The sequence below is a fragment of the Bactrocera neohumeralis genome, chromosome 4, assembly GCF_024586455.1.
Source record: "Bactrocera neohumeralis isolate Rockhampton chromosome 4, APGP_CSIRO_Bneo_wtdbg2-racon-allhic-juicebox.fasta_v2, whole genome shotgun sequence".
Taxonomy (NCBI): Eukaryota; Metazoa; Arthropoda; class Insecta; order Diptera; family Tephritidae; genus Bactrocera; species Bactrocera neohumeralis.
The window spans coordinates 30,993,417-31,009,081 of NC_065921.1; the positions used below are offsets into that span (position 1 = coordinate 30,993,417).

The following is a 15,665-nucleotide window of genomic DNA, read 5'->3' on the forward strand; positions in this document are numbered from 1 at the left end:
TAGGCATCTAGCGACTTCTCCAAAGGTACTGTGAACTCTCTCCACCTTCCCATTAGAGGTACTGTGAAGGGGAGAAGCATTTACGATGTCAATGCTGAAAAAGTCTAGAGACTTAGACAAGCTCTTATCGTGTTTGAATTAAGCGATTTCTCATTATCGCAGTATATGGTTCTGGTTCCAGTTGCAAAATGCGTGGTTTAATGTCGATTATGGTTCTGGAAGGGATTGGTTGCACAACCGCAAATTTAGATAGTTTGTCTACGCAGGTAAGAAAGAATGTAAAATTTGTGGAGAAGATGTCGATGTGAAGAGTTTCCCCGGGAAAAGTTGGAATGGGAGCTTCCCTATAGGATGTTTAACTGGGTGTCTTACGTATTTGGCTTTTGCGCAGATTTTGCAATTTACTGCCAATTCCCTGGCCTTCTTCTCCATTCTAGGGAAAAAATAGTCTTGCAGTATTTGCTTAACGTTTTTCTAAGAAGCACGGTGAGCTCTGTTATTCTCCTGTGCGAACATTTCCATTTGTTCGTTAGGGTCAAAAAAGTCTTTAACAAATTTATTTGTGTGACGGAATATAGTGTTGGGAATGTGGTTATTAGCCAATGCTAGATCTGTACTAGCAGAGGTAGCTCGCAATGAATACCATTAACTGCGTCAGATTTATTAGTTCTGGCAGCATTTTGAACAAAGTCACATTATCAGTATATGTAAGGAAGTGATGTAATTTGTTTTCGAAAAGCACAAATGTTTTCTTCGACGGATGATTGCCTGATTCCAGAATTTACCGGTTTAGAGACTGTTTCTATGGTGTAGGTAAGTGATTGCTCACTATGAATAGTGGCCGTATCTGACTCGGGTTCAGGATCTAAAGAATTTCTAAAATGGCGTGATAGAGTATCGGCTACCAAATAATCTTTTCCCGGCTTATAGTGAAGTTTTGCGTTATATCCTTCTATGAAAGCTTTCCACCTTTTTATTTTCGGGTTCGGGTTGCGATCTGACACCGCAAAGGTAAGGTGTTGATGGTCGGTGTAAATGTTTAATTATATAAATAATGCATAAGGCTTTTGAGGGCGCACACAATGGCTAGAAGCCCCCCTAATTAGTGGCGAAATGCTCTTCTTTTTTATCGAGTGTTCTCGAAATCATTGTGATTGGTCTTCCTTCTTAAAAAGCACCATTCCAAGGGCGTGTGAAGAAGCATCGGTGGTCAGGTCGAACGCGTTCTTTTGATCTTGGTCGAATGAGATTTTTATTTCTTTTGATTGGGAGGCGGATATTCGCCTCTAAGGATATTGGTTAGAGGTTTTGCAATTTTAGCGTAGTCGGGAAAAAAACACCTATAATATCCTGTCATTCCTAGAAATGACCGAACACCCCTTAGAGTTGTTGGTTGCGGGAAGCTTCTGATTGCTTAAATTTTTTGTGGACAAGTTTTTATCCCCCCATTTGATATCTGAAAACCAAGGTATTCGAGTTCTGTTTTGAAAAATTTTGATTTTAACACAGAAACTCTCATATTTGCTTCCAACAAGCTTCTTAAAACGGCTTCCACATGCTCTAAATGGTCGTCTTGGGTTTCGGAAAAAATTATCACATCATCAACATATGATATTTAGTGATTCACCTTTGTTTTTTATTGGATGGAGTCAGGTGTAGAAGTGGAGGATGGAGTCATGTGTAGAAGTTCACGCACGTGAGGAAAGTTCTCTGATAACCATTCACTTGGGAGTGGCCAGAAACGATTCTTTTACATTTGGCTCAAGCAGCTCACGACTTCCGGTCTTTGACCAAGTATCCTCTGGCTAACCTAAGAACATCCGTTCGAAGGCGAGCTAAAGTGAAAAGGCGAAACATCCCCTACAAAGGGTTGTGCGCTGGGTTTGGGACCCGCCACGTAAAAAAACTCAACCAATGAAAAATTACCACCAGCCCCGGAAGAGAAACCCCCCTTTGATGACGACCACGGCAAACGAAATAAGGACGACGATATAAGGGCAAGCATTAATTGGGAAGGTGGCGCTGCCCAGCTGGTTGATGTCCTCGTGAAAATAAAGGCTGACATCACCGCCGTCCAAGAAATGCGTTAGACGGAACAAGGACAGAGACGAATAGGTCCTTGTGGCATTTACTATAGTGGCCATATAAAGGAGTGTAAGTTTGGTGTGGGATTCGTGGTGGAGAGAGACTCCGTCGCTGAGTACTATCATTCACTCCGGTGAATGAACGTCTAGCCTCTATGCGCATCAAAGGGAGGTTCTTCAACATTTCGTTGATTTTCGCCCACCCCCCGACGGAAGAGAAGGACGATTTGACCAAAGATGTCTTCTATGAACGCTTGGAACGCACATACGAGAGCTGCCTCCGCCACGATGTCAAAATCGTGCTTGGCGACTTTAACGCCAGGGTGGGCACGAAAGGTATCTTTGGCGCAAAAGTCGGTAAATTCAGTCTCAACAACGAAACATCCCCAAATGGGTTGAGGCTGATCGACTTCAACGGGGCCCGAAATAAGGTTATCTGTAGTTCTAGATTTCAGCATAAGAGAATCCATCAATGTACGTGGCTGTTTCTGGATCGAAACACCACCACCCATATCAATCATGTTGTGATAGACGGAAGACACGTCACCATTGTTTCAGACGTGCGTACGCTCCGAGGTCCTAACATTGACTCGGACCACTATCTTGTTGCAGCCAAGATACGCACCCGCCTCTGTGCAGCAAAAAACGCACGTCAACAAACACAAGGAAGGTTCGACGTCGAGAACCTGCAATCACAACAGATAGCCGAACGATTTTCTACTCGACTTGCACTCCTGCTCTCTGAGAGCACTCGTCAACAACTCGGTATAAGGGAATTGTGGGACGGCATTTCAAACTCTTTACGTACAGCTGCTACCGAAACCATTGATTTTCGGAAAATGCAAAATGGCAGCAGGTACGACGAGGAGTGTCGTGTCGCAGCGGAGAGAAAGCAAACTACCTACCTCGCAACGTTACAATCGACCACAACGCGTGGGAGATGGGATAGATACCCAGAATTGAAGCGGGAACCGAGACGCATTTGTTGACAGAGAGAAAAAAGAGAGAGACCGAAATGCGTGAGTATGAACAGCTTGACAAGTTGGCCGACAGGGGTAATGCTCAAAAATTTTACGAAAAAATGCGGCGGCTTACAGAAAGTTTCAAAACCGGAGCATACTCTTGTAGAACCCCCAAAGGTGATCTAGTCACCGATGCCCAGAGCATACTTAAATTATGGAGGGAACACTTCTCCAGCCTGCTGAATGGCAGTGAACGTACAACACCAGGAGAAGGCGAACCCAATTCCCCAATCGATGACGATGCAGCAGACGTTCCATTCCCCGACCATGAAGAAGTTAGAATAGCAATTACCCGCCTGAAGAACAACAAAGCGGCGGGGGCCGATTGATTACCGGCCGAGCTATTCAACACAGAGGCAAGAACTGATAAGGAGCATGCATCAGCTTCTTTGTAAAATATGGTCGGACGAAAGCATGCCCAACGATTGGAATTTAAGTGTGCTCTGCCCAATCCACAAAAAGGAGACCCCATAATCTGCGCCAACTACCATGGATAAACCTCCTCAACATCGCATATGAAGTTCTATCGAGCGCTTTGTGGAAAAGATTACAGCCCACCGTCAACAAACTGATTGGACCTTATCAGTGTAGCTTTAGACCCGGGAAATCAACAACCGACCAGATATTCACCATGCGTCAAATCTTGGAAAAAACCCGTCAAAGGAGAATCGATACACACCACCTCTTCGTTGATTTCAAAGCTGCTTCGACAGCACGAAAAGGAGCCGCGATGTCTGAATTTGGTATCCCCGCAAAACTAATACGGCTGTGTAAACTGACGTTGAGCAACTGTCAAAATTACTTGAAGAAATTATGTATTTTTTCTCTTGAGCAATTACTTGAGAGCTGGATACGAACCTTAACGCTCAGCTCTGTTTACGCGCTATTGTTAAAATTTCTCCTGAGTTAAGTGCTGAACACATTGAGCGCGGCACGACATGGCAGCACGACAGTGAACTGTAAATGCCGTCGTGAATCTGTCTACATGAACATTTGTAAGAAGGCAGCGACATAACAATGGCCGGGATGTAGACAAGACAACACAGCTGTCCATTTTGCATGTACACGATTTCGTTGTGGCCTTACCATAACTTTCTTTTCAATGAAATTTTCGTATTTTGTTCAAAGTGATGTTTTTTATGCAAAAAATAAGAAAATAGGTAAATTTATTTGTTTCGAATTATCTATTGTTATTACAAATGATATAATAAAGCTATTACATAGTAGTGGCATCACCACTCTACCTCATCTCTCTACTGTCGTCCTACTGTCGTTGGCAAATATAAAAATATGTTGAAATTAGCGAAAGCGACAACTGTCGGCCTGCAGTCGTGTAGTCTTGCAGCTGTCAAAACAACTGTATCCTTAAGAATGTGTGTATTTTAATATCTGTCGTTTGCAGTCCATCGCGCTCAATGTGTTTAGCACTTTAGCCGTTGTGAAACACGCTCAACGCATTTTCTTAGCTTTTGACAATTCACACGGTTGTCCGTAGTTGGATCTTCTCTATAATTTACGTTCTCTGTAATTTTTCCTATTGAAGAATTGAAGCGGGAACCGAGACGCATTTGTTGACAGAGAGAAAAAAGAGAGAGACCGAAATGCGTGAGTATGAACAGCTTGACAAGTTGGCCGACAGGGGTAATGCTCAAAAATTTTACGAAAAAATGCGGCGGCTTACAGAAAGTTTCAAAACCGGAGCATACTCTTGTAGAACCCCCCAAGGTGATCTAGTCACCTGTGCCCAGAGCATACTTAAATTATGGAGGGAACACTTCTCCAGCCTGCTGAATGGCAGTGAACGTACAACACCAGGAGAAGGCGAACCCGATTCCCCAATCGATGACGATGGAGCAGACGTTTCATTGCCCGACCATGAAGAAGTTCGAATAGCAATTACCCGCCTGAAGAACAACAAAGCGGCGGGGGCCGATTGATTACCGGCCGAGCTATTCAGCACAGAGGCAACGAACTGATAAGGAGCATGCATCAGCTTCTTTGTAAAATATGGTCGGACGAAAGCATGCCCAACGATTGGAATTTAAGTGTGCTCTGCCCAATCCACAAAAAGGGAGACCCCATAATCTGCGCCAATTACCATGTGATAAACCTCCTCAACATCGCATATGAAGTTCTATCGAGCGCTTTGTGGAAAAGATTACAGCCCACCGTCAACAAACTGATTGGACCTTATCAGTGTAGCTTTAGACCCGGGAAATCAACAACCGACCAGATATTCACCATGCGCCAAATCTTGGAAAAGACCCGTCAAAGGAGAATCGGTACACATCACCTCTTCGTTGATTTCAAAGCTGCTTTCGACAGCACGAAAAGGAGCCGCGATGTCTGAATTTGGTATCCCCGCAAAACTAATACGGCTGTGTAAACTGACGTTGAGCAACTGTCAAAATTACTTGAAGAAATTATGTATTTTTTCTCTTGAGCAATTACTTGAGAGCTGGATACGAACCTTAACGCTCAGCTCTGTTTACGCGCTATTGTTAAAATTTCTCCTGAGTTAAGTGCTGAACACATTGAGCGCGGCACGACATGGCAGCACGACAGTGAACTGTAAATGCCGTCGTGAATCTGTCTACATGAACATTTGTAAGAAGGCAGCGAATTAACAATGCCCGGTATGTACACAAGACAACACAGCTGTCCATTTTGCATGTACACAATTTCGTTGTGGCCATACCATACCTTTCTTTTCAATGAAATTTTCGTATTTTGTTCAAAGTGATGTTTTTTATGCAAAAAATAAGAAAATAGGTAAATTTATTTGTTTTAAATTATCAATTGTTATTACAAATGATATAATAGAGCTATTACATAGTAGTGGCATCACCACTCTACCTCATCTCTCTACTGTCGTCCTACTGTCGTTGGCAAATATAAAAATATATTGAAGTTAGCGAGAGCGACAACTGTCGGCCTGCAGTCGTGTAGTCGTGCAGCTGTCAAAATAACAGTGTCCATAAGAATGTGTGTATTTTAATATCTGTCGTTTGCAGTCTATCGCTCTCAATGTGTTCAGCACTTTAGCTGTTGTGAAACACGCATTTCCTTAGCTTTTGACAATTCACACGGTTGTCAGTAGTTGGATCTTCTCTATAATTTACGTTCTCTGTAATTTTTCCTATTGAAAATGGTCGCTCCGTTAAACCACCAAAATATATTTATACCATCTTCAGACCGACACTTAATCACTCGATTTCGGCTGTTGGATGGTTTATCTCACTAATCTTATAAATTTATGAAGATTTCGCCATACAAAAATGACAGTTCAAACTCACTTCATTGAAGTGATTTGAATCTGATCCACGCTAAATCTCTCTGTGCGACTCTGATTTTGCGCCATCTTCTGTCAGCATTGGAAATCTGTTACATTTTCACAGCTGATTTAGACACTACAAAGGGAAAAAATGCAAACAAACAATTTTTCTTTAAAGCACAAAATCTAATTTCACCTTAAAATCGACTTCCCAAATGAAAAAATGCGTCCATTATTTCCATTATATGGAAAATATTTAAAAGAATACGGCTTTTTTACAAAATACTATATGACAATGTTTTCTTTCGATAAATATTGAGCGATGTGAATTCTTGAATGGCACAAACAGCTGTTTTTTCATTTTTTCAGCGGCAGTGAGAACGGGCTGATTAGTGGAGTGCTTAAATGTAATGTAATCTTTTAAAATTTTTGGTCTGAACATGGTATTAGAGATCAATTGTTAAACATTAACAAATTTCATTGGCAATATTGCTAGTAATCCAGATTTTCTGCAATCTAAAATTGCCTGTCCAATGCCCCTTTTAATAAATGAAGTTATCATATTTAAGTACGTGTTGAATAGGTTCAATAGGACTTTATACTGTGAACAAAATAAGTTAAGTAATACAATTTGGGAAGGATGGCGCCGAGTTCTAGTGTTCCTCTGCCACGATATGAGCAAGAAGTGGGAATTAATGCAGTTTTATTGGGTCCACCTGGTTCCGGAAAAGGGACACAAGTAAGAGCTCGCATTGAAAGTGATAGTTGATGTAACTTAAGCCGGGTTGCTTTTATCATTTGATTACATAATTTAAGTTAAATTATAATACAGTCAATGGTTTAAAGATAATGTAAACTAAAAAATAAAAAAAATGCGCGGGAAACTATAGAATACCATCATCCTATTTCAGGTTTAAAATGGGTATAGTTGTATAGAGGATGTTCTCCAGATTAAGAATCAGAACAACTTATTTAACAAAAAGGTTATGTAAATTTTGTAGTACCATCTCCCGGTTTCGTGGTTAAAATGGGTATGTACGGATAGAGGAGGTCCTCCAGATCAAGAAAATAAGTTATAAACATCAAAAAAATTGGTGCGTGGAGTCCGTACGCGTGGAAGAAGTGAAACTTCTTAGTGATATTCCAAGAAAAGCATATCATTTTGTATGAAAGAAAGATAGCGGGAGAGAAAGGATAAAAATATGGAGGAGTGACCAAAACTTTCTTAAATTAACATACAATATCATACAAAATTCAATTTGCACCTTCTCTATGCTTTAAGCAGAGAACTTAACATAATATTTTGGAAGTTCAATTTATGATTTTTAGCTTTTGCCGTCGTCGCGAAAAGACTTGTTGACAAAGGCATGCTCGGCGAGATGTTACGGCGTCTGTTTTTATGAATGAAGCGAGGTCGCTTGTAGAATTTGCGCCTGCGTTTATGAATTAAATCGTTTTAGTTGTAAAATTTACTATATTTGATTAAATATAATTCAATATTGAATTGCTGAGGGCAAAACGCAAAAGCATACATACGTACATTGCACATACAAGCGATTACCTGGTTGAAAGCAAAAATTTAAACAAGCAAAACGAAATTCTTTACATTCGTTGGGAGTATAATCATGGGCATGCATACATATATTTATGTCTCTTCATATCTCTGCTTGGGCATACAAGCCACGTCATCATATGCCGAAAATTCATATATTTATTTCTCTTCATGTTATCTGTTTGAGTAAGGGAGAACTGTTAAAAATGTTAACATTTCACAGCGTGAGTTCTGTGGTAGTGAGGTGAATTCCTTACTACAAATCTAGCAAATGCTTGCTGTCGAACCTGCACCCTCCCTATGCTTTAAGCTCTCTGCTTTACTCTCATTCTCTCTCTTTCTCGCACTCTATCTTTCTCTGTTGCTCTTCTCCTTCCGAGTTGCGTTAATCGTTAAACGCTATTCCCCCTCTACTGAAGCGTTAAACGTTTAATGCAACCTTCTCCGAAGTCGCCTAAGAAGTTTCACTTCAAAAAATAATACCTCAATGGCAGGAAATAAATAACACATTAGTTTTCCGCCTACAATTCCTTTCTGCATTGGCGGCCTTCGCCCGCGGTTCTAAAAAACAACTACTAAAATCGGAGACCTCGTGGTTAAAATGGGTATTTATGGATAGAGGAGGATCTCCATATCGAGAAAATATATTCATATAATTGCCGCTGACTTATGGCTTTTCAGATATTTGAGATATATAAATCTGATAACACTAATTTTTTGTTGGTAACCATTTTCTTATTATATGAATAAATAGATTTCAACGAAAGTTAAATATGGAATTAAAGTTATTTTTGTAATATCGTCTCAAGTCGCAAAAATTGTCTCTAACTTAAAATCTTAAATTTAGAAGCTTGTGACTGTATCACAGTACAGAGTGGCAAGGTTAATGTTTTTTCTTACTAAAAATTAATATTAGTAACAAAAACTTCCAAAGACAAACAACTATCCTTTCATTATTCGTTATATGTCATTTTATTGGCAATATTAGTATTTTGTATGACCACCCTTGGATTCAAGTGACGCAAACTTAAGGTACGTTATTAGAGTTCATTAAAACTCCTCATAAAAAAATTATAAAAGGTATATTTTTCATTTTTACAACATTTGTTCAAAATACCTCCGTCTTTAAAATTAAACTAAAAAGGAGTTTTTTCGATATCTGAATGAAAAGACATAAGCTCGAATCTTAAATAATAAATCTTAATATATGTACTTATTAAAGTGAATCCAAGGATATGTTTTGTTCGTCGAACTTAGTAACCCGAATAAAATATTTAGACAGATTTTCTTAAGATATCAAAAATTTGAAAGTGAAATAAGCATTGAACACGAATGATTCTTTCTTAGCAATATGTATATTATATTATTTTTTTCTCTACCATATACATAGTATATATATATATATATATTTTTTTTTTGGTTTTTTTTTTTTTAATAAGTATATATTTATTTGCAATCTATCAATTGACAACCAGCAAATTTTTTAAATACATTAATAGTGACAGGATTGATTATTCTCCATTGAACCTAATCAATATATTCTTAAGTTATTTTATTTGCTTAAAATCTTCTTAAAACTACTTAAAATCTATATGGAAGTTCCAAAATGTGAGTTCGTTTTAAGCGTCTATTCTAAAGGTTAATGAAAACATATTTGTACTTTCAAAGAATTTTAGAATTAATTTACTAAACCAATATGTTATTTTAATAACCAAAATTGATACCAAAAAATAAATAATGTGAATAACTGAAAGATTTTCCATGTGGATAAATCTTAACAGTTTTCGTTGTCAGCTAACTTTTTAATACACAATATTTTAATTTTGTAGGCTCCAATACTAAAAGAAAAGTTTTGTGTATGCCATTTGTCAACTGGCGATATGCTTCGAGCTGAAATATCTTCGGGGTCCAAATTAGGAACAGAATTAAAAAAGGTAATGGATGAGGGGAAGCTAGTTTCCGATGAACTAGTTGTGGATATGATTGACAGCAATTTAGACAAGCCAGAGTGTCGAAATGGATTTCTGTTGGACGGTTTTCCCCGTACCGTTATTCAAGCACAAAAGGTAAGATTACAATTAAATAAGCATTACTACTTAAAAGCAATATCTTCTCCTTTACTCGCATAAAAAAAAGCTTAAGCGGTTATAACCGAGTTACAACAGCGCGCTAAAAGTTTCTTCTTTTTGCAATGTGGCGCCAATTGGAGATTCCAAGCGAAGCCAGTGCCTTTTCCACCTGGTCTTTACAACGGAGTGGACGTCTTTCTCTGCTTTACCGGCGGGTATTGCTTCGAATACTTTCAGATCTGGAGTGTTTTCGGCCATTCGGAAAACATGACCTAGTCAGCGTAGCCGGTGTCTTAATTCACTGAACTATGTCATCATATATCTCATGAAGCTCATCGTTCCATCGAATGCGATATTCGCCGTGGCCAACGCGCAAAGGATCATAAATCGACGACTCATTAGATGTTGTTAATGAGTGTCTTATAGAGCTTTGTTTTTGTTCGTGGAGAGAGGACTTTACTTCTCAATTGCCTACTTTCAAGATGGACGAAATTATCTACGACTTCGAAGTTATGACTGTCAACAGTGACGTGGGAGCCTAGTTGCGAGTGCGACGACTGTTTGTTTGATGATAACTGCGCGGTTGTTGAGGCCAATGATATCAATATCATCGGCGTACGCCAGCAGCTTTACACTCTTACACACTTACGATTTTCACATTTTGGCTGGGGCAGCTCCCATAGGTGCGCTCCAAGCGCTCATAGAAAGCATCTTTGGTCACATCGTATTTCTCTTCTGTCGGGGTGTAGGCGCAAATCAGCGATATGTTGAAGAACTGCACTTTTAGGCGGATTGTGGCTAGACTTTCATCCACCGGGGTGAATGCCCGTACCCGGCGATGCAGTACTCTTTCACCACGAATCCCACACCGAATTTGGACTGCTTTATATGCCCACTGCAGTCAATGCCACAAATACCTACTCACCTCCGTCGTTGTCCCGTCCATCGCACTTCTTGGATGGTGGTGATGTCAGCCTTTGTTTTCACGAGGACATCAACTAGCTGGGCAGCGGCACCTTCCCAGTTAAAGGACCGGACATTCCAAGTGCATGCCCTCAAATCGTAATCCTTAATGCGTTTGCCGTGGTCTCTCATCCGATGCTGTTGATTAGTTTTTATTGGAGCTTCTTTTACGTGGCGGGTTCCAAACCCAGTGGACAACCCTGAGTAGGGAAGGTTCGCCTCACTTTGGCTCGCCTTCAAACCGATGTTCTTTGGTTACCCATAGGATACGTGGTCTAATACCGCAAGTCGTGAGTTGCTTGAGCCATAATACACACATAAGTGAATGGCAATCAGAGAACTTTTCTCACTTGCGTAAACTTCTATACATGAGTCCATCCTCCAAAAAGCAATATCAGTTCATATTCATGTTCATATATAATTAAATATTTCGTAGGTACTTTTAAATACAGTCCTGTTTTAAAGTTATTCCACCTTTAGTCGACTAAATTTTGCTTTTGTTTTTTAAAAGGTTCCCAAAGTTCGCTTATTTGTGGGTTATTAAGAGGCATTATGTAACGATATTTCCAGACAACCAGCTTTACTAGGCTGGAAAATAAAAGAGGCATGAGTTTATGAATGCATAGGGGAGAGTTCAACCTGCAAGTCCGCAGAGAGGATATCTGTAAACGCCATACCATAGTAATATGCAGGTGGTGTAATTCAAACTTTGCCCATTTATCGTGCAGAATACCAAAAGAGGATCATTTAACAAGCAGAATGCCAAGTGGTGGACATTAAAGCCGCCTAATACCGAACAGAGTGCACCTTAAAACAGCAATCCTATATTTGGGTGATATTCAGTTGTGCAACTTGGAACTGAGTTAGAGCTTAACATTCCTTTATGGGATATTAATTCCCTTAAGAATGCTATGTTAACAATTATCTCATTCCTTTACAATGATTTTATTTTTAATGTGTTGTAATTTATTTAAGAAATATTTCTTAAACATTAGGAGACGGTACGGCCGTTCATTTTGGTCACCCTTTACATTTCTTACCCGTGTTTATCTTAACCCTGTAAGTTTGGATGATTTGGCTGGAACTTGTACTTTTTTTTTTGCTAATGTGAAAACATGCTGCCCAATAGCACGTTCGGTGATCGGGTCCTGTCGTCCGTATGGATGAACACACTACAGCTCTGAAAGTATTCGACGCAGTACCGCTGGGGAAGTAGAGGAAGAGGAATGCCTCCACTCCGTTGGAGAGATCAGGTGGAGAAGGACCTGGCAGCTCTTGGTATAATTGGCGTCAAATTGCTAAAAGAAGAATCGATTGACACGCTATTTTTAACTCGGCTATAATCGCGTAAGCTGTGTATACGCCATTAAGGAAGAATTCATAAGCTAAATACGATTTTTCGCCGGCTTTACCGAATTCAAGAACTTTTATACAACGCGCAGACATTTGTATCGATGTTTCAAGATATTTTTTAACATAAGTTTTCCGAAAAAATTTAAAATAAAATGTTATGTGTACAACTAAGTTCCCACTGTTGGTCAATAGATAGCGATAGCAGTAAGTGGTGATCGACGGGATTTTACAGTTACGAATATTGCGGGAGTAAATGCCTGCTATGCTTCTTGTCCAAAACTATAGCTTTGATCCCGAATACTCTTAGATGGCTCACCGTTGGCTTTTTGCCAGTCCACGACTCGAATGGTGTCATGTTCTCTAAGGCAGATGTTTCCGAACGGTTCCTGAGATATGCAACCGTGTTAATAGCTTCTGCCCAGAAGTCCTCATTCAGACCAGCATGTAGAATCATACTTCGCACCATCTCAACCAATATTCTGTTCGCGCGCTCAGCTACACCATTTTGTTGAGGTGTGTGTGGTACAGTAAGCTGCCTTTTAATACCATTGCTTGCTGGGAGTTGTTCAAACGCGCCACTCAAATACTTACGTCCGTTGTCGCTTCTCAGACACTTTATTATACCCTGAACAGGATATATTAAGTTTGTCACGAAGTTTGTAACACCCAGAAGGAAGCGTCGGAGAACCTATAAAGTATATACATATATAAATGATCAGTATGTCCAGCTGAGTCGATTTAGCCATGTCCGTCTGTCTGTATATATACGAACTAGTCCCTCAGTTTTAAGATATCGTTTTGAAATTTTGCAAACGTCATTTTCTCTTCAAGAAGCTGCTTATTTGTCGGAACTGCCGATATCGGAGCACTGTAACATATAGCTGCCCTATAAACTGAAAGATCGGAATCAAGTTCTTGTTTGGAAAACTTTCGCATTTGACGTGGTATCTTCACAAAATTTGGCATGGATTACTGCTTAAGGTAACAATATAATCTCCAAAAAATTGTTCACGAAACGTTACTAACAGAAATGCACCTGTGAAGGGTATTTAGGTTCGGTGCAACCGAAGTTAACGTTTTTTCTTGTTTTTTTTACAGTCTGCCTTGAACACTTTAAATTTTTCGAATATTTCGTCGCGAGTTTTCAAGAAGCTTACATATGTACGTGCATCCCGATTTATCGTTAATGAATGTTACGAAATATCGTGCTCCTCTTTGTGAGGATTTATTCATTGGTCCACGAATGTCTGTATGCACCAGATCCAACACGTCTTTGCTGTTTCCAAACCATGCACCAGATTTTTACTAATCATTTTGTTCAGACTACCAAAGTTTAAATGTCCAAACCTACTGTGCCACTTCATTATATCAGTCAAATTAGACTGTGCACCAAAACGCTTATTGTCGTTTGTCTCTAATAAAAGCAAATCTTGCTACGCTTTAGCCATTAAGATCACTTCACCGTCTTGATTTTGAATGCTCACACTTTCGTGTTCAAACACGATACTGAACCCCTTCTGTATTACCAAGTCAACCGTACTTTCACGCCAAGTATTCAATTTAATCGCACTGTACCGCGACCACTTGCTACAATATAATTGTTTCCAGCTAAAATAACTTTTGTTTGGCAATTCTTTGAAATGTGTCCACAGCGACCACACGACTAGCAACTTACGTTTTTCCTTTGTTGCCCATCTTTAACGCTCTGCTTATTTTCGCTTCGCGAAGAGAACATTTTTTGCTCCGCTTGTTGTTCGCTTTGTTCCTTACGCCTTTCACTCGCTTCGAGCAATTTAATTTTTAACGCACTTAATGCCGGCAAAGAATCATGTGATTCCATTGCTACCACGAAATTACAAACACTTTTCGGGCAGTTCGCCCCATAACTCTGCATGTATGACACGCTTTTCATCTGTACGACCCACGTGCTGTGATTGGTGTCATCCAGCTTCTCAATCGAATGCATAACGGAATTCATGTTGCCTTCTAACGCGAAATTTCACTTAGTCACTTAGTTATTAGTTTTTTTCCACAATTTTAATTTATAGTTTTAAATTTTTATTGAATTTAACAAACTAATTAATCAGATTTGATAGATGTCGCTTGCAGTCTATCGCGCTCTATGTGTGCAGCACATGACAGCTAAATTTGAATATACACATACATACATCTATCAAATCTTTTTTGAAAATTACTCACCTCCTTTTATTAAAAACTAACATTAATTACTCATCTACTATAAATCTATTAAAAACACAAAAATCTATTAAAAACTAACAAAATTCAACTATAAGAGTGTTATGATATCTAAATATTTTTTTTTTTTTAATTTTTTAAATTTATTGAAGTTTATTAAGAAAAATTTCGCTGGGTGATCTCTATATATCATTTTATTTGCGACGGTACCATTATGAAATAACAGATAAAAACAACAGTTAATAAACTGAAATTGCTCATAGGCAACGTTGGGGTAGAAAATGTTATTGAAATGAATGGGTCAATTTATCCGATTTATTCCGATTTTATTCCGAAAAAGATTTTCACACATGGCATAGCCCTATCTATATTATGTAACGATACTCGTTATGATAGTTGATTTTTTAGCATAAATATCGGTTAAATCGCGAAATATCTCAAGAAAATTAATTGCGAATGTTTTAACTTTTACTTTGCAAAGTTCTTTTTTAATTAGGAGCCAAAAAATTTAAAAATATATGAGGTTGTAATTCGTTAACCACTATTTGATACACGTTTTAGCTCGATGACCTACTTGCCAAGAGAAATACAAATCTCGATGCCGTAGTTGAATTCTCTATAGATGACAGTTTGCTAGTACGAAGAATAACGGGACGATTAATTCACCCTTCAAGTGGCCGATCATATCACGAAGAATTCGCTCCACCGAAAAACAAAATGCGTGACGACGTAAGTTCCTTAAGTTCTTAATGAAAAGAAAACTAAATTTAAAATTAAATTAATTATAATAAAATTACGTTTAACTTAGGTAACTGGTGAACCTCTAGTACGACGCAGTGACGATAATGCAGAAGCCTTAAAAAAACGATTGGAAGCATATCATAAGCAAACCAAACCATTGGTTGATTACTACGCAGTTAGAGGCCTACATTTTAAAATTGATGCAGCACAAAAGGCCAGCGATGTGTTTTCACGCATTGACAACATATTCACAAATCAACGTAGATCAAGAGAGTCTTTATGAAATGAGTTAATAAAGTCTAACAAATCCAAAATAACCATTTTTGTAACCACGTTAGCTATAAGTAAATGTACAAAGGTTTAAATTAAAAAATAAAGCTCTTAAAACAAGTCTTGCTCAAACGAAAAATA

The 15,665-nt window shown here is 38.8% G+C and overlaps 1 protein-coding gene across 1 annotated transcript; it reads left to right on the forward strand.

Moving 5' to 3' along the window:
- The first annotated feature begins 6,938 nt into the window (after positions 1 to 6,938).
- LOC126756589 (adenylate kinase) lies at positions 6,939 to 15,665 on the forward strand. The gene is made up of 4 exons (XM_050469780.1): positions 6,939 to 7,119; positions 9,762 to 9,998; positions 15,075 to 15,242; positions 15,322 to 15,665. Exons 1-4 carry the CDS (start codon positions 7,021 to 7,023, stop codon positions 15,535 to 15,537), a joined length of 720 nt encoding a protein of 239 aa, XP_050325737.1. The 5' UTR covers positions 6,939 to 7,020; the 3' UTR covers positions 15,538 to 15,665.